Below are 24,790 nucleotides of genomic sequence, written 5' to 3' on the forward strand. Positions count from 1 at the left end.
TGCACACGTGTGCCCAAGAAATAAATCTAGGGTGTCATTCATTCCTTAAGAGACATCAATCTTGTTTTCAGATAGGGTTTTTCACTGATACTTGTGCTGTGCTTTCTGACCAGGAATTCTCAGAGCCCTCTGTCTCTGCCTTCCCAGTGCTGCATCATAAAGCCTGGCTTTTTATATGGGTCCTAGAGATGGAACCCATGTCCTGTTTTACAGAGTATCTCTCCAGCCTCTTATATAATACATATTTTAAAAATATTGTGTCTATGTATGTGTGTCTGCATGAGTTTATATGCACCATGTACATGCAAGTGCCCATGGAGGTTGGTGGGAGTCAGACCCTTGAGAAGTGGAGTTACACTTGTAAGCAGTAAGCCACCTGATGTGTGTGCAGGAGACTGATCTGTTGACTGAGTTTTCTATCCTGCCCTGTTCCTGCAGTCATTAAGTCCCAAAGAAATCACACAGAGGTCTACATTAGTTATAAACTGATCGGCCATTAGCTCAGGCTTCTTATTAACTCTTATAGCTTATATTCGACCATTATTCTTGTCTGTGTTAGCCACGTGGCTCAGTGCCTTATTCAGTGAGGCAGTCACATCTTGCTGCTTCTGTGGCTAGGTCAGGACTGCAGATGAATGGGCTTCCTTCTCCCCAGAATTCTCCTGTTCTTGTTGACCCACCTCTACTTCCTGTCTGGTTGTCCTGCCTATACTTCCTGCCTGGCTACTGGCCAGTCAGCATTTATTTAAAATATAATTGACAGAATACAGAGCCTTGTCCCACAGCACTCTGATCTGCTGCAAGGGCAGTAACGTGCTCTTAACTGTTCAACTTACTATCTCTCCGCCCCTGTTAGACAATGTTTTTAACAAGTTTGTACATGAAATATAATTTTATGGTGTAAAATTTTCCATTGTGTTGTTAGTACTCAAAAAATACTATGTTAGAACATTTAAATTTTGGACTTTTGGATTAGGAATGATGAACCTGTATTTGGTTTGAAGGATAAGAGGAAGAGAAAACAGAAAAGGTGAAGTGCAGTCCTTGAAATCATGTTCTGTAGCCAGCAGAGTGTTCATATCAGATGTAAAGTAACTTTAGAAAGAGCTGTGCCCAGTGTTGTAGCAAGAAACAATTGAATTATCTGAGTGGGCGGTAGTGGTGCACGCCTTTAATCCTAGCAGCACCCAGGAGGCAGAGGCAGGTAGATTTCTGTGAGTTCCAGGATAGCCGGGGCTACAGAGAAACCGTGTCTCAAAAAAACAAAAAAGGAAAGAAAAGGAAAAAATGAATCTCTATATTCCAGGCACTTTACCATATATGGTCTCAATTATTATTAAGGAAAATTTAAAAATACAGTACTCTCCTTAACTATGCTCATTAAAATGAATTAGTTCATAAACATACAGTGATAATCATTTGGTTTTATGCCATTTAAATGACTTGAAGTTCAGAAAAGTTTTTTATTAGTATTTTACTCATAGCTGTCAATAAAGTATAGACAACTTTTAGAGACAACTTTAAATAGTGGCAAAATGCATTAAGGCCTAAAATTGAGTCCTTACCATTTGTGTCATGAACAGGGTAAACTAGTCTCCTTACTCTGCTCCCACAGAAGTCTGAGCCAAACTTCTGCCTTAATCACAGAAAAAAACACGCTTCCTGTGTATCTCTAAATAATGGGCTTCAGTTACCTACCAAACATCAGAGTTATTGAACAAGACAATTCTCCCTCCTGAACCAGGCATCACTCCCAGAGCCCCTGCTTAACCTTTGTGTGGCCCCCCCTACCTGGTGTGGTGGTCTTTTTGTGTGTTTATGTGTTCACAAGCCTACATGCATTGCTTCCTATGTTTAGCAGGAAATGGAGTTCTCATCAAAAGGACTAAAGTTAGCTGTCAAAAGTAAGTAAAACAAATCTTGATCAAGTGCAAAAGAAAGAAGTATAAAAATAAAAAAATGTACACAGTAATACATAGATCTTATTTTAAAAGTCAAATTTGCCACCTTGAAAAAAATGAACCTTTCATGTTACCCTAAGAACTTGATTTTCATTTATTGAAAGTGGACCCATTCATTGATTTTTTTTTAAGTGGGAAAAAAATGAATATATTGAAAAATATTGGTCCACTGGCAAGATGCCAAACTAATTTTGAAGACGTGTAGGTGGATGTTTCTTTCCCTCGGCCGCTCTCAAATAATCACTCAGAGGCTTAATCACTTAGTATTAAATTCTCTGCTGATAGCTCTGGCTTGTTACTACCTAACTCTCAGATTTAAATTAGCCCATATTTTTTTTATTTTTTATGTATACAATATTCTCTCTGTGTGTATGCCTAGAGGCCAGAAGAGAGCACCAGACCCCATTACAGATGGTTGTGAGCCACCATGTGGTTGCTGGGAATTGAACTCAGGACCTTTGGAAGAGCAGGCAACGCTCTTAACCTCTGAGCCATCTCTCCAGCCCCTAGCCCATATTTCTTATCTATGCTTTGCCACATGGCTCATGGCTTGTTACCTCATTTTCTATACATCTTGCTTCCTTGGAGGCTCCCTGGTATCTCCTCTGACTCCTTCCTTCTTCCTCCCAGAGTCCTCTGCATGATCTGTCAGCTTTTTATTAACCAACAAGAATAATACATTTGGGCTGGAGAGATGCATTGCCTGCTCTTCCAAAGGTCCTGAGTTCAATTCCCAGCAACCACATGGTGGCTCACAACCATCTGTAGTGGGGTCTGGTGCCCTTTTCTGACCTGCAGGCACGCACACAGACAGAATATTGTATAAATGAATGAATGAATGAATGAATGAATGAATGAATAATACATATTCACAGTGTACAAAAAGATTATTCTGCAGCAAAGAAGGGTGAAACTAGAGGCAGAACATCTTAACAGTCTAGAAACTGGATGGTCAGATCTCACTGGAATGGAGTTAGAGAAAGGGCGATTGAATTTGAACAAGAAACATTTGTTGATTGACTATGAGATGGGGTATAGAATGAAATGGTATCAGTGCTAGTATTTTATCAAGAACAGAAATAAGTGTGTTTAGGTGTGAGAGTTCAAGGTATCTGTGAGGGCACTTGAATGCCTGTTTCTAGTAAGTAGTTGTCTACCAAGAGATTTCTTTTGTTCCTAGAATAATCATTGAAAGATTATGCTCTGTTGGGAAGCAGTTCCATAAATAGATTTGGTCTTTTATTTTCATAACTGAAGAACAAAAACAATACTAAAAATATTGTCAAAAATAAATTATCTAGTGGTCAAGTTTTTATAAAAGTTGAAAAATACCTCATCTTATGTTTCACTTTTTAATAATTGACGTTTATGATCTGGGAACTCAATAACAGAATACTTTAGGCATTAAGTTTAATTGCCAGCACCAAAAATAATAAATTAACTAAATTTAGGTTTATGGGACTTTTTTTAAAATAGACTTTTCTAGAGTTTGTGTTGGTTTTGATAAAAAGCGAACTGCACATGGGTACCGTGGAGTGGAATTGGGTTCTAGCTTTCTCTTCTTGTGTTCTGTCACTTGGTGTTTGAACAGAGTCTGACTAGTAGAATGGGAAGGAGTATTGGTATATAGAAAATCACAGGTGTACATAGACATAAACCAGCTTCATAACCTGTAGGACACAAAGAAACTAACACGTGGTGTGAAATGTCTGTACTAGAGTATTTTTAAGAATACTGACCCTAAGATCGGTAAGGTGGCTCATCAGGTAAAGACACTTGTTGCCACCTCTCATAACTGCTTAAACTCAGGAATCCACAGTGGAAGTAAAGAACTGACTCCTGAAAGTTGTTCTGCACCCCCACATATGCTTTGTGGTGTGTACATACACGCATACACATACACAATAAACAAATGTTTAAAAATGCTAATATTATACTAACACATATTGTTTCATGACTTTTCTTGGGAAGGACATAAACAAATGTCTATTCAATCCAGATAGAACACAGATAATGAAGCAGTGAAGCAGTTGCACCCAAATGTAACTTGGTGTATCTGAGTTTATTGGTGTTGCTTATGGTGTAGTGAGGAGCTGCGGGCAGGCCTGCTTTTCGTCCTGCCCGGCTCCCAGCTGCCTGGCTAGCTTATGCCCGAAATAATTACACGGAAACTGTATTCTTTTAAACACTGCGTGGCCCATTAGTTCCAGCCTCTTATTAGCTAATTCTCACATCTCTTGCTTTAACCCATATCTAATAATCTACGTAACACCATGAGTGGTGTCTTACCAGGAACGATTCAGCATGTCTGACCTGGTGGCTGGCTTCATGGCGACTGTCCCAGAGAGGAGAGGTGGGGCAATTGTCTCTGAGAGGAGAGACAGGGCAATTGTCTGAGCCATCTACCTCACTTCCTTTTTCCTGTTCTGTCTACTCCACCTATCTAAATCTTGCCCTATCAAAAAGCCAAGGCAGTTTGTTTATTAAACAATGAGAATCCTCCATCATTATGGGAACATGGGTGACCCTTTGACAGCTGCAGTACCAAGTACTGCCACCCTAGCACGAGTGATGAAATTTACTAGACAGCTCTGTCGTGTGGCAGAGACTCTCATTTCCCTCATTGTAGACAGGAATCAGAAAAAAGGAAAAGCTGAAGAGACCAGGGCAAAATATAGCCTCCATGTATTCTCTTCTAGGAATCTTCCAGCTAGGCCCCACCTCCCAGTAATACCATCAAACCCTATTTCCATCGGGTGATTAATTAATTAATTAATCTTGAGGGAGAGGATTCAGTCACTTCTCCAGAATCCCCCAGAGGGCAACCAGGCCTTAAAACATGAGTCTGTGGGGAGCATTTCATACTCACACTGAAACATCTGGCCATTCTAAACAAATGAGAGTTCATTAGTATTTCTAGATTTTTTTTTTTTTTCAACACAAAGTGACTGCCAGGTTTGGGACAGACATAACCTGTATTAAAGCGTCAGCTGTTTGACAGGCAGCATTCAAAGTATCCTGACAAGGGAATGCACAGGTGTAGTGATGAGATGAGCAGGCTTGCTTTTCGTCCTGCGTGGCTCCCGCACAGCTAGCTTTACACCCGAAATAGCAACACACAAATTGTATTCATTTAAACACTGCTTGGCCCATTAGCTTTAGGCTCTTACTGGCTAACTCTCACATCTTGATTAACCCATTTCTATTAATGTGTGTAGCACCACGAGGTGGTGGCTTACCAGGAACATTGAACACATCTGACCTGGGGCTGGCTCTATGGCGTCTGCCTCACTGCCTTCTTCCTCTTAGCATTCTGTTCTGTCTTCCTTGCCTACCTATGTTCTGACCTATCAGGCCAAGCAGTTTTCTTTATTAATTAACAAATGAAAGCAACAGATAGATAGAAGACCCACCTACATCATACAGGCATAATCTTTCTCTGTTCTTTATTGTATTCCTAGGTAAATCTGTGGGAGATCTGGAGGATTTTAGAAGAGGACTTGGAAACTTAGCAATTTTTTGTGGTTGTTGCTTCTATAAATTTTGTTGTGTGCAATTTCATATGTGTATATATTGCATACTGGTTATTCTCTCCCCAACTCCTATATCTGTCCCTTCTTTGTTCTGTCTCATGTCCCACAGAATTTGACTAGAGCCATCTGTATGATCTTGGGTTTGGAACTTTCTATTAGAGTCTGTTAGACTCATCAGTGTATATACAGTTGGGTAGTATGTCTCTCCTCCTCCAGAATCTGTTAGATTGCAGCAGTTCAGCAGTGGTGAGGACCCATGATCCCCTTCCCCATCTGAAGCTGATTGTTGGGCAGGTTTAGCCAGCAGGCACAGCTGCTGTTAGTTCATGATTCAAAGCTGTGTTGTACTGAGAAGACATCATTCCAAGTACCTCTCCCTCTCTTCCAGCTCTGACATTGCCCCACCCCCTTCCACGGCCATTCTTTTTTCTCAGCATCTTCTACAGGCATGGGTCTCTGTGTTTGCTTCCACTCACTGAAAATTAAGGCTTGAGAACAATTTGTCTCTGATTATAAACATAAATATTTAGAAGGCAGTTTGGGGTCATGTCACTTTAGCTATACCATAGTGTAAGTTTCCACTAGAGCCTCAGGCTTCTTTGCCCATGGGTTTTTGGCTGTATTTACATTGCTAGCTATAAATATTCTTCTGTGGACCTCAGATAGAATCAGAGAGCTAGTGGTTGCACTTGTAACAGTCACCATTGTTCACCTGCTGCACTATCTCACTGGTACAGTAATTTTGTTGTTGTTGTTGTATTTTATGGGTATGGGTATTTTGCTTGCTTATCTGAACTAACACAGTATCTTGGGAAGATGGTATTTTCTTTCATTGTAGTAGACACATATTTGTTACTTTAGCATTTGGGAAATCCAAGTGTAAAGTTAAGAAACTTCACAAAGTCCAGATTTAAATATTTCAGGCATAGCTGGTATAATCCAGGTAGAATTTGAGCCTCTGTCTTCTCCCCTGGCCTCCTGGTCCTGTTGCTTTTCTTTAGGTCTACCATTCAGTTTGGATAGAAGAGCTCTTGTTATCTTTTGGTTACATAGTACAATAAAAGAGAAAAGTAAGTCCATTGAACAAAAAAATTAAATCACTTTTGCTCTCATAGTAAAAACTAAAATTGACAAATTCTAAGAGGTATATACCTTTGTTTAGAAACAAAAATTTTTAAAAGCTTAGCCACTAATTTGTATCATTAAAATATATTCTACTTGATATTAGTATTTTAATTCTGACAGCTCTGTATGTAATGTGTCATACAGAACATAACATTAAGAATGTTAAAAAGCGATTTCAAGTCTTAAGCTTATAAAATAAATATTTGATTATTTTTTAACATACATTTTTTAGTTAACTGTGGTCGTGTCTAAGACTTACATTTTATCTTTTAAAGATTTATTTATTTATTATGTATACAGTATTCTCAGTATTCTGTCTGCATGTGTGCCTGCTGGCCAGAAGAGGGCACCAGATTACTTTATGGATGGTTGTGAGCCACCATGTGGTTGCTGGGAATTGAACTCAGGACCTTTGGAAGAGCAGGCAGTGCTCTTAACCATTGAGCCATCTCTCCAACCCCTAAGACTTACATTTTAATGCTTCCTGACAGTTCTTTACCTGGGGAGGGAGGAGGTTAAACAGTTTACAATATCATAATAGATCTTAACAAGTACAGCATAGTAATTAGCATTGCCCTTGCCTTTTCTTCCCCCTTTTCTTCATTTTTAGGCTAACAGATATATTTGTTACTTTTCTGTTGCTGTGATGACCAAAGGAAACTTAAGGAAGAAAAGGTTTCTTTTGGCTTATGATTTCAGAGGGCTAGAGTCCATCATGGCCAGGCATAAGGAGCAGGAAGCTGGCTTATCACAAAGGGATCAGGGTGTGGCTATATGTTTCAAAGCCTATGATATACTTCCTATAGCAAGATCTTACCTCCTAATGGTGCCACCAGAAGGGGATCGAGTATTCAATATGTGATCTTGTGGGAGACATGCTTCATTCAGAACACCACAACATACAAAAAATGGGTTTTACCATGAAATAAAATCTTCCCCCAAAATCTGGTTCCCTTTATTCCCAGGTAATAAGAATCTGTATCTATCTGTATCCTGTTTCCCTAACAAACAGTTAATTTGCTTTTCGTAGGTATTGCTAAGCTGAAGCCTTGGAAATTCTCCATTATAATTTTTGAGCATTCCATAAATGTTAGGTTCATTTAATTGTTTTGAATCATCATCCATCTAACCAGACAGTATTTATGGACTGTTGACTGATCTTAGCAAGATACTAGAGGTTGAAGATAAAAGATGCCCAAAGTAGTGGTCTGCACTGAACATGGGTTCCTGGGGAAAGAGCCCTCAAAACAGTTCTGAGTACAGGGCACAAAGGGATAAACAAGGCGCAGGGATAGAGCAGAGGATTTCGGCAGTGCTGCTTAGAAAGGGTGCTGTGGTAGACAGCCCTTCAGCTAGGTCTCAGATAAACAGAAAAGACAAGACTTAGCACCAGTGGTTTTTTGGGGGGTGGGGGAAGTTATAACTCAGACTAGTAGTCAGTTTCTCCCCCCCCCCCCCGTGTGTGTGTGTGTGTGTGTGTGAGAGAGAGGGGGGGGGGATTGGGTGGAGATGTGAAGGAAGTTTATACAGTGAGATAAAATTCTGCTGTCTGCTTGACTATATGCACATTTATAAAGTCTTTAGGAACTGCTTTCGATTATGTGCAATGTATCTCAATATATGAAGAAAATTAGTTTATATATTTTTTTTAATAAAGGGGTGGTTGCCGGTGACAGTTTGTTGCCTATGGCAACCTACCAATTGCTGAATTTGGCAGAATTTAGGTCAAGGACTTAAGAACCTTTGTTTGCCTTGTAGAGGCATCTGGAGATAATTCTAGCCTGAGGAGGAGGAGGGGCTGTCTTGTGTGCCCCTAAAGGGTATCAGGGAAAGCAATTACTTCTTACACTAAGGCTGCACTTTTTTTTAAGATTTGTTTATTTATTATGTATACAACAATCCTTCCATGTATGCTTGCATTCTAGAAGAGGACACCAGATCTCATTATAGATGGTTGTGAGCCACCATGTGGTTGCTGGGAATTGAACTCAGAACCTCTGGAAGAGCAGTCAGTGCTATTAACTATTAACCTCTAAGCCATCTCTCCAGCCCCAAGGCTGCACTTTTTTGTGCGGTTTTTTCTGCCTAGGACTAGAAGGTGAGAAATGGGGTGTGTGTGTGTGTGTGTGTGTGTGTGTGTGTGTGTGTGTGTGTGTGTTTGTGTTTCCATCCTTCCCCTCTCCTATATTTCTCAGGAAAGTGAGCATTAGCTCCTCACCCAGCTTCCTCAGGATACATACACCTTGTCCCTGTCATTTTAATGAATTAGGTCCCACAAGGCTAAGCAGCTCTACCAGTAACTAAGTACGTAGCTGCCTCTCCCACTTGACGCATGCTTCTTTTGCTTGGCCTATATGTAGTAAACCTCACTTCACTGCCTTCCGAAGTCAGCAAGACAGACCACTTTGCTTGCATGATTATGGGTGAGGGGGCAGGAGCTTGGACAATTTACTGGAGGCTGCATCACTGAAGACAATGCTTCTTCCCCCAGCAATCATTAAGAGCCCACAGATGCTCAGGGAAGACTGAGTCCTCATTAGCTTCTCTCTCCATCTATGAAGGAATGTTTGTGTGCCCAGGTTTATGTAGCTCCTGGCAGGTAACACAGCTACTTGAGACTTCTGAGTATAGTGACCAGGCATGCCTGGAAGACAGTGATCTACAACACTCCACCCCTGGCTTTCTGTCCCGTCTTCAATATCCTCTGAGCCTGAAGGGAGTGGTACAGATGTCCCATTTAGAGCAGTACATCCAAGAGTACCTCTCAGCACTTTGGACACCTATGAATCTCTGTAGTAACAGCCATCCACAGCAAAAACAAAACACGAAAAACAAAAATAAAGCATCTCTGACCAAAACTGATAGCAGTACTTACTGATGGATGGATATAAATATTTAGAAGAAAATTTCACAGACACATCCTGCTTACATAATGTGCCTTTTAGTGATAACTCTTAAATGAAGAAATATATTTTTATTTTTTAAATGGGCATACACTAGCAGTATATTCCTTTACTTGAAAGACCTTTAACATGTGTAGACAGTTATAAACCCACTACCACAATCTGGCATTATTCAAATGCCCTCGTTTTCTTCCTTTCCTTTATTCATTCTCTTTCCCACCCTGTCCCAAACTCCTTTGCTGTAGAGACGACCCTGCTTCAGATGGTACTGCTCACAATTTTTTACCTTTGAGGGACAAGGGCAGTGCGAGCTCAGTGAAAATCCTGGTTTAGGTTTTGAATCTAGGGCTAGGAATTTGTGGTATGGTATGCTTTTAAGACTGGTTCCTACTTGCCAATTAATTACAGAGGTAGTAATAATGAACACTGAACACTATAGTGTACTGTGCTAGGGGTGCTATGTGGTTTGATGGGTAGGATTAATTAAATACTTAAAAATATTTTGACATAAAATGGGCATATTGGATGTGCAAGAGCATATGTACTAATAAGGTTGAATGTTGTATGCAAAAAGTCTTAGAGTATCACTAACCTTTTGAGTTTCTCTTTCAATCCAGTGCAGTACTTTAGAATTAATTCAACTTGTTTCATATATCTATAGTTCTTTTTTATTGCTAAGTAATTACATTATATAGATATACCACAGTTTATTTGTCCAGTGGATGTTTGAGCTATAAATTATTTCCAGTTTTGAATAATTTTGAATAAGTTTTGATGTGAATATAAGTTGCTTTTTATGTGGGGGTAATAATTTGGCATGATATTTTTATCTTTTAGGGGATTTGCCTAACTATATTAAAAGGGCCAAACGTTTTTTTTATTTTTCGTACAGCTTTACATTCTTATAAGTATTGTAAGGAGCTGCCGTTGTCTTCAACCCACACCAGCAATCTTTTTATCTTACCCTTTCTGTTTTGTGTGGGGTAGTATTTCCTGTTTTCTTTATCCGTTTTCTGATGAAGAATACCGAGTATGCTTTTTCACATATGTGCATGTCTTGTACGTATCCTATTTGGTGAAGTATCCATTCACATGTTTTTGCTTAGTTTTTTGTTTTGCTTTGTTTGTTGTTTTCTCCTGTTAAATCGTAAGTGTACTTTGTGTAGTCATGAATAGATTTGCTGATAAAGTTGTGTATTTGGATAAAGATTCTAAATGCTTAGGATCAGAAGTTTCTCAGCATCCAGGACATTCATATTTTGGAGTGTTTTCCTGCATTTATGTAGTTTTGAGTTAAATCAGTGTACCTACCTAATTTCATCTTTTCTCACGTATGGACTTCTTTAAGAGTTCTTTATTTGTTTTAAAAGAAGTAAAATTGTGTGAAAATGTTTATCTGTAGACATCTTTAAATTCTTAACTGTATTAAATTAGATATTTTACCTTTATTTAGTCTAATGTAATTATATTAAATGACTAAATAAGTAATAACAAACTGTGTTTGTAGAAATGTTATAGTCTTTAAAGAACTTTGAAATTTATATAATACTGATTTGGCTTTTTTGTTATTTTAGCAGAATGTATACCGTGTTATTTACGTCTTCATTTCTGTCTTAGGTACGTATAGCAGCAAAATTCATCATTCATGCCCCTCCTGGAGAATTTAATGAGGTTTTTAATGGTAAGTCATTAAAATCTTTAAAAACTTACTCGTGTGTGTGTGTGTGTGTGTGTGTGTGTGTGTGTAGGTAGGTAGGTAGAGGTCAAAGGACAATTTTACGTAAATTGGTTTCTGAGGATCTAGCTCAGATTGTCAGGCTACCACAGCAAGTACTTTTATACCTGAACCATTTGAACCCCCATGATATGCTTAATTTGTAATGCTAAAGCTTTATAAATTCTTCCTCTTCAGAGCTTTCTTTATAAGGAAATGATACCTACTGAAAGTCAGTAAAAATGGGAGTATTTATCTGTTCCTCACAAGATTATAAAAGGACAGAAGGCTTGTTGGTGCCCCTTGATCACAAACTGTAATTATGTTTTCTATAGGCCACACTCGTTTGAAATCTGTGACTGTGTTGTCAAACTAAGAAACATAGTCCTAAATATTTTCTGGGAATTTATAAGACCATTTTCTGCTGCAGTTTATCTTTAATTCTTTGGAGATGCTGTGCATCTGCCTACAGCAACTCTTTAAACTGACCTTTTTTTAAATTTCCTAATTAAAAATTAAAATTAAATTCCTAATTAAATTTCCTGTTACCTAATCAAAATCTTTTGCTTTTTAAGTACCATGGTGCATATTTGTAGTTTGGTCATTAGAATATTTTGATCTTATGTGTATTGGAAGTTTTAATGCTTCAATAAAACAAACTATTCCTTGCAATATTCATACAGAAAATAATAATACATAAAACATAATATTGTTTTGCAGATGTTCGATTATTGCTTAATAATGATAATCTTCTCAGGGAAGGAGCGGCACAGTAAGTATTTTATGTTTCCATAATTAAGGTGACTGGGAAAGAAAAGATGTTGTAAAGGTGACAATGAAGGTCTAGTTCTTGACATAGAATTTCTGAGATACAGTAAAGTTTGCACAACTATTTATATAAGTATTCACATTTACATGGATGTGTATATTAGACTGAGAAGTCACAGGGGTAGTTAGGGAAAAATATGAAATAAAATTCTCTTTTCTTTGTGTTTGCCACTGTTTTACATACTACGTAACATTGCTCATATATACTATGTACATGATACACAACATGCATATCTTTTAAAATCTTAACTTAAACTTTTAATTTCCTAATTAAAAATTAATATTAAATTCCTAACTAAATTTCCTGTTACCTAATCAAAATCTTTTGCTTTTTAAGTACCGTGGTGCATATTTGTAGATAGTTTGATCATTAGAATATTTTGATCTCTAAAGAAGTGATTGTCACTTGCTATTAAAAAACGTTTTAAAGCTTGTAAAGCCTAAGTTTAGGCGGCATCACCAAAATACTCCATATGTTCCCATGCCAGTTCTCTGGAGCAAATATATAAGCAGAAATGTGGGCTCCTCTTCAGTTGTTTTTGATACTGAATTTTTTTTATGCATTCATATCTCTTTCCTACATGTGCTTTTTTCTTCTTTTAGAAAAGATGTGGTTTCATCTTTTCTAGTCTGTCTGTCTTCCTTCCTTCCTTCCTTCCTTCCTTCCTTCCTTCCTTCCTTCTTTCTTTCTTTCTTTCTTTCTTTCTTTCTTTCTTTCTTTCTTTCTTTCTTTCTTTCGTCTCCCTCTTTTTGTAAGGGGACAAAGCAGAGCTATTGTTTTTTTAGTGGATAGAGTTGATGCCTTTTTACTAAAAGCCAAAATTTCGTTATCTGTCCAAGTAAAATCTGACTCGCTGAAAGAGCCTGTTACATTAAATCTAGAACACTATTGAAATACCTCCCAATACTCGTATTCAGCAGACAAAAGAATATCAGGCTTCACCATTATGAAATCGGTAAGCCTTGTAGGAATTTTTTTCATCAGATTCAGAATGTCCAGTATAAGACCATATGAAATAAAATAGAATACTAGAAACATATCAAAGGCCTTCAGAACCCAAAGAAAGAACACTTTAATTTCTATTTTGAAAAAAAAAAATGGGTTTATTTTATTATTAAGTGTGTGTGTGTGTGTGTGTGTGTGTGTGTGTGTGTGTGTGTGTGTATTGAATCTCTTGGAACTGTAGTTAGAGGCAGTTGTGAGCTGCCCAACATGGTTACTGGGAGCTACTTCAAGTTCAGTATATGCTCTTAACTACTGAGCTATCTCCCTAAGCCCTTTGACTGATTCTGAAATGCTGAATAAGGTACTTATTTTGAAAGGGACTTTGGAAGTCATCTAGTACAAATTTGGTTTTATAAGGTAAATGAAGTTCTTACTAGCTAATAATAGGATTGGAAAAAATCATATATTCTGATTGCCCTACTGTGAGTACCTTTTGCATTGCAGTGTACCATTTATTTAAAACCTGTCACATACTCTAGTTTTTCCAGTTTGCTCTTCTTCCTACTCCTGCCTCCAGGTTAAAGATACATGAGGTTTGATAATGTGGGCAGTAAGAGGCTTTAGGTTCACCTGCTACTAAATTGCTATTTACATTTCTTAAAGTATTCATTTTTTATTTGGTTGGTTGGTTTTGGTTTTTCAAGACAGAGTTTCTGTGTGTGACAGCCAGCCCTAGCTGTCCCGGAACTCACTTTGTAGACGAGGCTAGCTTAGAACTCTCAACAATCCGTCTGCCTCTGCCTCCCAAGTTCTGGGATTAAAGGTGTGCGCCACCACCGCCCAGTCTATATGCTTTAAAATACAAATTTTATTAGAAAACCTTAATTCTAAACTCTAAGTGATTGAATTTACAAACATAGCTTTGAAGTAACTAATTCAAGGGTGAGTGAGTGTCTTAGTTACGGTTGCATTGCGGTGATAACATAGCTGATATAAGCAACTTAGCTTTTGGTTTTGGAGAGTTCCAGTAAATGATGATACAGAAATCATGGTGGCAGAAGCTTATAACTGAGGCCATTCAAAGGATCAGGGGGATGAGTATAACTTTGAGAGCTATGACCCGGTAACCTACTTCCCCAAGCTTAGTCCTCGCTTCCTCAGACTCGCACAGCCTCCCACAGTAGCCACACCACCTGTGGAACAGGAGCCTTTTGTGGGCATTGCATATACAAAGTCTGACAGTCTGACCATATTCAGACTATTCTTAGGAATATTACTGGTGTGTTAAGAAAGTTGAAAGCAAGTAGCGGCTCTGACTTCCTGTCTGTGCACTTCTGTGTTTGCTTCCTTCGGGTTTTAAAGTGCTATGTTGGGACATTCAAGAGATGGCGATTTAATTTTACTTTGGTGTCTTTGTATTTATTTCTCTCCTATAATAGATAGAGTCTTAAAGTTTAAAACTCTCAATAGTGTTCTGTTAAGTGGAGACAATTTCCTAGATATACAGTAGTATCAATTTAGCAGAACACAAGTTGCAGTTCTGTATATAATTTTCCATACCTTGAGTCTTTTCTACACGTTACATAATTATCACATAAATAAAAGAGGCCTTCGTCTATATCTCCACCATTTCGTACTAAGTTTCTGCTGTAGGCTTTTCGATAGCCTTACAGCTCTTCTGTTTCTACTCACGCACTGCATGTTTGTGTGCACCGCTGCCACATTAGTCTTCAGAGGCACATCTGCCACTATGCTTTGCCTCTCAGAGTAATTCTTCTGTCCGATACCTTCCAGGGTTGGTGAGATGATTCAGTGAGTAATAGCGCTTCCTACCCATCTGTGTAAGCCTGGTGACCCAAGTTCAGTCTCCTGACCCCTTGTCCAGGTGGTAGGAGAGGACCAGCTCCATAGAGTTGTCACCTCCATACATGCAGCATGACAAGCCTCCTTCTGCCATCACAAGCAAGCATAATGATAATAAACAACCTAAAAGATCTTCCAGTGCAACTCTGTACAATCCAGTGAGCACCTGCTTAGTGCTTTCTGTGACATTGGACCGTTTCTATCCTTTATTCCTACCAGTCCCTCCAATTAAACCATTCTTCTCTTCCCTTCCTATTATCCCCTCTCTTCTCCCTATCCCTCTCTTTTTGTTATGTGTATGCATGTATGTATATTTAAATGTAATTGCCCATGTGTGTTTGTGTAGCCTGAGATTGACATGGGGTCTCTTTCTCTCTTGCTCTCCACGTTATGTTCTGAGACAGGGTGTTGCACTGAACCTGAACCTCACCCTTTTGGTTAGGCTTGCCGTCCAGTGAACCCCTGGGATCAGCCCATTTCTGTCTCCCAGCACCAGGATTGCAGACCGTGCTGTGTCTTTACGTGCTTCCTAGAGATTTGAATGCAGGTTCTTATGTATGTGCAGTAAACCCTTTTACCCTGAGCCATCTCCCCTGACCCATCTCTCACTTTCTAGAAGATAGAGCCTGCTTAATTTCTTAGTGTCACATTGATGAAATTATTCTAGGGGTGTTTTTGTTGTTGCTTTTACTGTTGCCTTGATATACTGTAATTCCTTGAAAATGCATTGGTAATTCTCGAATATTTCTAATTTTTGCTATGGCTAGGTGTTTTCATTAGGCATTTATTCTCTCTTGTTCTCAACTGTAAGACTTTTGTCAGTAGAAACTGTGATTATCACAGTACCTAGTATGTAGACTAATTTCTTAAATAATTGTATATGTACATTAAAAATTGGTGATCATTGCTTCCAGGTTCTTTTAATAAGTGGCTACTTATATATGCTGCTTGTATTTTATTTTGCTAAGTTAAAAGCTACATATCATTGCTTTCTTTTAAACAACCATATCTATAGTTTAGCTGTAGATAAGAAAGTTACAGCTTTATTAACCTTAACATGTACAGTATAGATTTACTGTCAGTTGATTTTGAAAAATATTAGTATGGTTTTGAATAATTGGACTTTTTCTTTTTTAGTGCATTTGCACAGTATAACTTGGACCAGTTTACACCGGTAAAAATTGAAGGCTATGAAGATCAGGTACGTGTCATACAATACAAATCACACTGCTTTTTATTTTAGTTATAAAAGTATCCTGAAAGAATTGTTAGATGGTATAATAGTCGTCATTTTAATCATAGACATTTACTGGCAAAATAATTGAAATGCTCATTTATCAGAAAATCACTTTAAGCATGAACCCAGCTGTAATGTCTTATAGCTGTTCTAGCTTTCATGAGGCTGAGATAGCAGGATCGCCATTAATTCAAGGAAAGCTTGAGTTACATAGTGAGTACCAAGATAGACTGAGCTACACTGAATAACTTTACATTCAAAACCATGAAATAGAAAGGTTCCTAGAAAATAATTGGATTATATCTACAAGTCTTTCTGTATTCTCTTTTCTAAAACAAAACCCACAAAAAGTCATTACCAATTTTTGTTGTTGTTCTTTAGAGCTGTCATAGTCCGTGACTTGTGATTCTATTGAGTCATAATTACATGGATTGCATCAACTGATGGGGACAATACAAGAAAAAAGATTGGAAGGAGTCTTTGGTTGCTTCTGTTTGACATTATTATATAGCTTAAGTTTTGTGGTTCAAGGGGAGAACTGTAAGACTAGACAGGTAACTAAAGGGAAAACGTACCTAGCTCTGCACGAATGCGAGTAGAGAGGTAGATGAGCAGTGGGGAGGGCTGGCTGCTCTTGCAGAAGACCCAAGTGTGGTTCCCAGCAGCCACTTCAGACAGGTCACGGCTATCTGTATCTTCTGCTTCAGAGGTTCTGCCGCCCTCTTTTGGTCTCCATCAGCATCTACACTCACATGGACAGACACACAAACATACATACACATAATTTAAAATATATTTTAAAGATATATATGATACTGTTACTTCATTTCTTCAGAGATTTTGGTACGTTGATTTTTTTTTTTAATTGGTTACCTTTACAAGCAATACTACATTGATTGTCTTTGTATTCTTGGTAACATTGACAATGATTGTCTTTAGATAAATCCGTAGAACATTTACTACATTAGAAAATGCATCTTTTAAAAATATTTACTGGCTTCTAAAGTCATTTTAACAAGCTAGCATAATTTCAGTACTTCAAACCAAAAAATGTCTTAAAAAGTAGTGTATACTAATTTCATACATTGAATGTAGTTTTAAGAACTTTAGTAGCAAACAGTGGGCCAGTACGGTGACTTAATGGGTAAAAGCACTTGCTGTGCAAGATTGATGACCTGATTTTGACCCCTAGAGCCCACAGTGCAATGAGTGGCCTGAGTCTCAAAAGCTGTCCTTTAAGCTAGGCATGGTGGCACATGGCTTTAATCCCAGACCTCATGAGGGGTGGATCTCTGAGTTTAAGGCTACCCTGGTCTGGCGAGTTTCAAGACAGAGTTGTTAACACAGAGAAACCCTGTCTCTGAAACAACAAAAACAAACAGAAAAATTATCTTGATATAATTGCTATTTGTCAGCTAAAGTTTAAAAAGTTAGCCAGGTGGTGGTGATATATGCTTTTTATCCCAGCAGAATCTCTGAGTTAGAGGCCATTCTGATCTACAGGATGAGTTCCAGGACAGCCAGGGTTACACAGAAAAGCCCTATCTCGAACCAAATAAACAAATGAATAAAGTTTAAAAAGTAAATAAGAACAGTGTTAAGGATTTACAACAATACTTTACCATTTTAATGGTGCTTTGCCCTTCTCTAGAGAAGAAAATGCTTGAAAACACTTGTAAATAAAGAAATGACATACCTGTAATGGATTGGTGGATTAAATTATGTTAACACTGTGGGATATTATGCAGCCATTAAATAGGATGGTGAAAGATAGCTGGTAGACTTGAAGCGATTTCTTTAGGTGTTGTGTTGAGAAAAAGTCCAGGTCTAAGTGGCTTAATAGAAGAACAGGACCATCAGAGCCGTATTATAGCCAAAAGACAAAGCTTTATTCATTCAGTCTGTGAACTGCCAGGCTGTCCCCAGGAGAAGGGCAAATGAGTTTGGGTTTTATAGGGTGCTTTTAATTGGGCAGGAGTATATCAGGACAGCATTAAGGAAAAGGAACTGCATGAAGTTTGGGTGGTGGGTTTTCCTCTGTGGTTAAGTTCTGAGGAGGCAAGGGATTAGCAGACTCCGAGGAAGTTTAGAATGTTCAGTTTCCCTCTCACCAATGAGACTGGGTTCCACGGGGTCAACCATCTTGGCGTTTTAGGTGATTTTCATCTGGGCCAGCCCAACAAGATGCATAAAAAGGTGTGTGTGTGTGTGTGTGTGTGTGTGTGTGTGTATGTATGTTTATCATTCTTTGAAAACAGTGACCCAAAACCATACATGTACATATTTATCTAACATAACATTTATTATCACAAAATATTTAGAAAAGCTAGATCTAGATCCTATGTTGTCAGCATGATTTACATCAAAGGGATGGGAAAGTCCTGTCACAGACTGGTACAGCTGCAGAAGAAAAAGGCTTTGTTTTGTTTTGTTCTTAAGTAAGACACAAAATAAAGGGGTTATTCATGTATTTTTAAATGTACATAAATGTATAAACTATATTTTATAGTTTTGGAAGTTAGTAGTAATAATTAGTTTATAAGAAACAAAAGCACATGCTGGAGAACAGAAAGAATGTGGGCACCAACAGAGAGGACTGGAGAGCTGCCTTACTGGATTGAAACCATCTCATTGATAGGGTCTTCGTATTTAGGAGCTCAGGCCTGCTCTCAGAAATAGTAAACTGTGGCTCATTGTGTGGGTAGGGGAATAGATGGGTGACTGGATAGCCAGTTCCCCTCTTAGAATCCAAAAATTGTAGTGAAAGAAGCTATAATGTACACTAATTGAGAATATCCCTGGTATCTTTGTGGCCTACTCTTTTAAAAGAATGTACTTGCACAGCATAGTTAAAGCAGTTGCTTACAATATAATTGTATGCTTTCAGAACAGGGCTTAAGCAAGTGTTTTTGACTGCGTATCCATGTTAATATTGTTTTCCTAATTTCATTTGAAAATTAAAGGTGTTGATAACAGAACATGGAGACTTGGGAAATGGAAAGTTTTTGGATCCAAAAAACAGAATTTGTTTCAAATTTGATCATTTAAGAAAAGAAGCAACTGATCCAAGGCCATATGAAGCAGAAAATGCGATTGAATCATGGAGAACGTCAGTAGAAACTGCACTGCGAGCTTACGTAAAAGAACATTACCCAAATGGGGTCTGCACTGTGAGTCCCTTCTGTTCCTCACACATAGGAGACAGTTTATGTAATTCCCTGAAATTTACAGTAATGTATAGAGCTAACAGCTATAAGTTCTTTTTTCTTCAAAGAATGTTTATCTTTCTAAAAATATATTCCCAAGGGATAGACTGATTTTGCATTAAATTCAGTTCAGTTAAATTGAGATTAAATTCGGTTCAGACACTGGATTAAAGAAGATGGTGGCACTGTCTGTAGTCTTCTGTTCATGTCTCATCAGCCTGAATTAACGTTTAATTTGGTTACAGAACTCTTAGAACAAATAAAAAAATTGGAAGTGGAATTATTTCAAGTATTTTATAGTTTAATTTCCCGTTTTAATGTTATTTGTTCATTGACTTAAACTTTTTATTTTTTCAGAATGAAATATAGTAGGAAATCTGAATTTTTTTGTTTTTGAACTTTCCTAGGATTGTTGTATTCAGATAGATTCTTTTTTTTTTTTTTTTTTTTTTTTTTGTTTTGTTTTTTTTGAGACAGGGTTTCCCTGTAGTTTCTAGAGCCTGTCCTGGAACTAGCTCTTGTAGACCAGGCTGGCCTTGAACTGAGAGATTCACCTGCCTCTGCCTCCTGAGTGCTGGGATTAAAGGCGTGCACCACCACCTCCTGGCTCAGATAGATTCTTTTGCACCTGAGTTTGGTCTTTTCCATAGCCATAGTGATATTTAGAAATGCAGATAAGATCCTGAAAAATCCCCCCCTTGGAATCCTTCAGACATTTAATGTGGATAGAGTTTAGGCATCTGAGCTTGTGAAGCCAGGTGGTCTTGGTTCTGTTTACTTATCTAACCTAAAATGACTATACATCATGGTTTATACTCACTTTCTACAGTACCTTTAAAGTTAGGCATTTGTGGCCCTTAGTCAACTCACTGTTCTTGTGTTCTTTGCCAATAGGTGTATGGCAAAAAAATAGATGGGCAACAGACCATTATTGCGTGCATAGAAAGCCATCAGTTCCAAGCAAAAAACTTTTGGTAAGTTAACATTTTGTGTACTTAATTTTAACATTGTTTATATTCCATGTAAATCAGTCACATGTGTGTGACTAAAAGCAATATAAACTTGATACATAAAACTACTGCCGTGTGAGAATTTGAAAGATAACTTGCTTCATAATGATCACCCCAGTCATTTGGAATGCGGTAAATCTGATGACAACATTCATCACAGATTATAGGAGAGCAGAGCAAGTTGGGACAGGAACAGGGGACAACCTATGTGAGCAGGTATGCTTGCAAACAGACCAAGTGGCAGGGCCATCTGCCCATGCAGAGAATGGGGTGCTCTGTATGAGCCACGACAGAAATGTTAAAATTAAAAAAAAAAAAAAAAAAAACAACAACAACAAAACAGAAAAAACTAAGGGCTTTAAACTTGGACTTTGGGTTAGATGGTTTTGTTGGAAATATAAGAAGTTACAATCATGCTTTATAACTGTGTACACAACAGTTTGTATCCACATTTATTGTCCCTATTAATCAGGTGTTTGAAAATTTCAATTTTTTTCTGAGATTATGCATTAAAAATTGAATGAAATCTTAGTTTCGGACCCTTTTTTGTTAATACATTATGAATATCAGAGTAAATATGATGAAAATGTTGTTTACTTTTCAAGTATGTTAAGTCTTGATTTATTAGCCAGGTTGTTTGGGGATACTCTTTAGGGTAAAATTACACAAGTGTCAGTGGCCCCAGTTAGACTAGCTAACCCAAGGCTCCTGCTCTATTACTTAGTCATGTCAGAAATAAATACCAGGTTCCATAAAGGTTAATCAAGCCGGGCCGCGGTGGCGCACGCCTTTAATCCCAGCACTCGGGAGGCAGAGGCAGGCGGATCTCTGTGAGTTTGAGGCCAGCCTGGTCTACAAGAGCTAGTTCCAGGACAGGCTCCAAAGCTACAGAGAAACCCTGTCTCGAAAAACCAAAAAAAAAAAGGGGGGGGGGGGTGGGGGGTTAATCAAAAATATTTGGAGGAATGCAGATCCATCATCCATATCTAAATATATGCCTAAATGACAGACTACAGCTTCCTAAGGATGATAACATGCAGAGGTTCTCTGTCTTATCGCCATAATCCTAAACTAGTGAATCTTTAAAAAGTGATTATTTATATTTTTGTGCCAGGAAATAAAAATAAAGTCAACTGTTGAGCTTGAACTACTAAATAAAAATTCTTAGTAATCTTTATTTATAAATCTTTTGGGAACTTATTACTAGCTTTCAAAAGTAAAACTCCTTTGAGCTTTACTATACAGGAAATGAATTAAATCTCTGGAGTTTTCTATTTCCATTATTTCATTTTACATACTGACTTCTTCTGTAAGTCATCACAGTGAATACTGTATCTTTGAAACTAAAAATGATTTTCACTTTGTAGAAAAAATAAATTTTAGGCTGGACTTGGTAGTAGATAGCTCTAATCCCAGCACTCAGGAGGCCAGGGCATGAGGATTGCAGGATTGCGGACTACCTGTGCTCACGGTGAAGATCCTGTTTTAAAACAAAGAGACACAGACACAACAGAAGGAGTCTGAAGAGCTCATTACACTTCACTTCAAATCATCACGTTCCTTTCCTCGTGTATGGCAGTATTTAGGAAGTTAATAAATATTAGGAACACACATTTATTTAATTATAGAATTAATAAAAGACTTAGTTAAATCTATGACATGTTTCCTATGTTGAGGAAAGGGTGTTGTTACTCAGTGCAGAATTACTTTTTGAAGAACCTTTTGAAATCATTCTCAAATTGTGGTGAGTTAGATTTCTACTTTTCTTCACATGGTCTAAGACAGTGTATGTATATTCTCAGAGTAATGCATGTATTTAGGACTCAGTGCTTTCTTGGTATAATGTCTTAATAAAGGAAATAACTTACTTTGGAAATGTGAAACAAAAATGATGAGATTTAGATTGTTGCAGCCGAGCTTCTTTGAATGTGCTTAGATAAGCCACTCAGAAACATGTGTTTTATTATATTATCTTTTGCTGCCTTAATAGTTTTCAGATGATGTGTATTGACTATAGATATGAGGATTTTGTTATTATATAGACACTTCTCCTGGAGTAAAAATACAGAAGTAATTTTATGGTGAATGGTCATGTAATGATCCATTAATAGAAACTTTTTTAAAAAAACTCAGAAAAGCATAATAAATGTCATTAATATACAAAGAAAATGTGTCTGAAAAAGATTTCTGTGCAAAGAGTGTCAGAAAAATAGGATGAAAACAGTAATACACAATTGGTTAATTGTGTGCTAATAGTTTCCTACTGTGAATGTGTTATTTTGTATACCTGTACCAAAAACCTTTTTGAAAGTCCTGCCATTTGTGTGAAATCTTAAACCTAATGTTGGAAAAGACAACTGTATCTACCCTTTCCAGATAACAAAACCTAACTGATTATTTGTTGTTACTTTGTGTCATTTAGAAAATGTAAAATAGCTCCATTTGTGTTTGGGGATAACCCATGATCCTTCAAAAGTTCAGTTATTTCTTCAATCACTTTAAGGGACTGGGAAGATAGCTCAGTTGATATTTAATGAGAATATGAGTTTGATCCCCACCATAGGGGTGATGGTTCTTTCTCAGAGCTGGGGAGGAGGAAACTGGTGGGCCTCTGGGGTTCTCTGATAATCCAACCTAGCGTACTTGGTGAGCTCTGAGTCAGTGAAAGATAGTGTCTCAGAAATCAGGGTGGATGCTTCCTTAGATGCAACATGGGAAGTTGACCTCTTGTCCCTACATGTGCCTGAATGCATATGTATCTTCCCTATGCAAAGTTATAAAAAGTAGTTTAAGACTCTCTTAAAGTGTTTTAGTGTCAGCAAGATGATGACTCAGCAGGTAAAGGCATCTGTTTGCTAAGCCTGGTGCTCTTAAATGTGTTTCCTTACACCCACATAAAAGAGGAAGAGAACCAACAAGTTTCCCTCTGATCTCCACGTGCATCAGGTGTCACATGAACACATACACATATGCACAAAATACATACATACATACATATATACATGTTAAAACAATTCTTATGTTTTAAATTATATTTTAAACTTTAGTTTTAGAATTGTGAATTATTTTCATTATGTATGTCTTTTCTTGGGCAAAGATTTAATGTGTCTTAAAACTAAACTTTGAATCTCTTGAATGTTTCAGTGGTTATAAAATCTGTGCCCAATGTCTTTCTCCTATTCTCTTACACATTGTAGCATTACATTTAAACATGAAGCAATATTGATTCAAAATATCTCCCTACCCTTATTTACAGCTGCTGTTTTTATTTTTAAGGAATGGTCGTTGGAGGTCAGAGTGGAAGTTTACAGTCACTCCTTCCACCACACAGGTGGTTGGCATCTTGAAAATTCAGGTATGAGATATAGAGATTATTATTTAAGGATCTTTGGAAGGTTCTGAACCAAGACACAGTTAAGCAGCTTATACTTTCATAGTACACCGTAACCTTTTGAGATTTTCTTTTAGCGCAATGGAAAAAACAAGTAGTGCTCCTTTTAGTCTTTTAATTCCCTAGTCATTAAATGTCCTCAAGGATAGCTGACAGTTTCTAAAACAGAGCTAAAATTAGATATTGCCATTTGGTCTCCTCTTCATACAGTTTGTTCAACTAAGCATTTGAGTTGAGTGTGTTCTTCTGTAATTTGAAATATATGGAGTTAGGTGAAGCATAATAATATATACATATCTTACTATATTACATATGACTTTTAAGTAACTTCCTGTTTGAAATGTACTAGAACTGAACTCTGGTTATTAATGTAAATTTCATTATTTATATAGAACATTTGATATAAGTAAGTGCTTGTTTGGATATTAATATTGCTATATAAGTTAAAGGAATGTGCTGGCTAATCTTTGTTTGGGTTCACGCATCACAGCATCGCCTATTGTGAAAATTAACTCTATGCTTAAAGCCGTAAAGGAGTCAGAGTACTGAAACATATCATCTGGCTTTGGTGTACACTCTAGTGTTGTGTTCTGCTGCTCTTATATGTTTTTGTGCCTGTTCTTTTAGGATTAGATTAGAAGTTGAGAGCATGAAGTTTGAAATCAGATTTCATGCATTTGAATCCTAACCAGTTATTGTTTGTGTGTGTGACTTCAGGAAGTTGTTTGATCTTATTTCCCTCTGTTGAAAACAGTTTAAATGTTTTTAGATTGTTTGAGAATTAGTTCATGTGTAAAATGCTTAGACGCAAAGAACTCTGCATAGCAGTTGTCGTTGTTAATGTTTTCCCTTTCAGTTTGGTCTCAGTAGCTCTTACCTGGACAATTAAATAACTTTCAAAAATGATGCCGCTGGTTGGACCTGCTTGTCCCAGTCTGCCTTCAATGCTTAGCATAGTGCTTAACATGTACTGCAAGTTTATTTTGTTAGTTTACTCCCTTACTTATGTTTCTATTGCTGTGCAAAGACACCATGACCAAGGCAATTTACAGGTGAAAGAATTTATTTGGGCT

The 24,790-nt window shown here is 37.5% G+C and overlaps 1 protein-coding gene across 1 annotated transcript in view; it reads left to right on the forward strand.

Annotated features, from left to right (window-relative positions):
- Positions 1-24,790, forward strand: part of Capza2 (capping actin protein of muscle Z-line subunit alpha 2) — a 36,050-nt gene that overhangs the window by 7,087 nt on the left and 4,173 nt on the right. The window contains exons 2-7 of the mRNA XM_038320185.2: positions 11,140-11,203; positions 11,957-12,008; positions 16,011-16,074; positions 19,074-19,280; positions 20,211-20,290; positions 23,603-23,681. Coding sequence (XP_038176113.1) covers positions 11,140-11,203; positions 11,957-12,008; positions 16,011-16,074; positions 19,074-19,280; positions 20,211-20,290; positions 23,603-23,681 — 546 coding nt within the window. The remainder of the gene's footprint in view (positions 1-11,139; positions 11,204-11,956; positions 12,009-16,010; positions 16,075-19,073; positions 19,281-20,210; positions 20,291-23,602; positions 23,682-24,790) is intronic.

This window comes from Arvicola amphibius, chromosome 2 (assembly GCF_903992535.2).
Source record: "Arvicola amphibius chromosome 2, mArvAmp1.2, whole genome shotgun sequence".
Lineage (NCBI taxonomy): Eukaryota > Metazoa > Chordata > Mammalia > Rodentia > Cricetidae > Arvicola > Arvicola amphibius.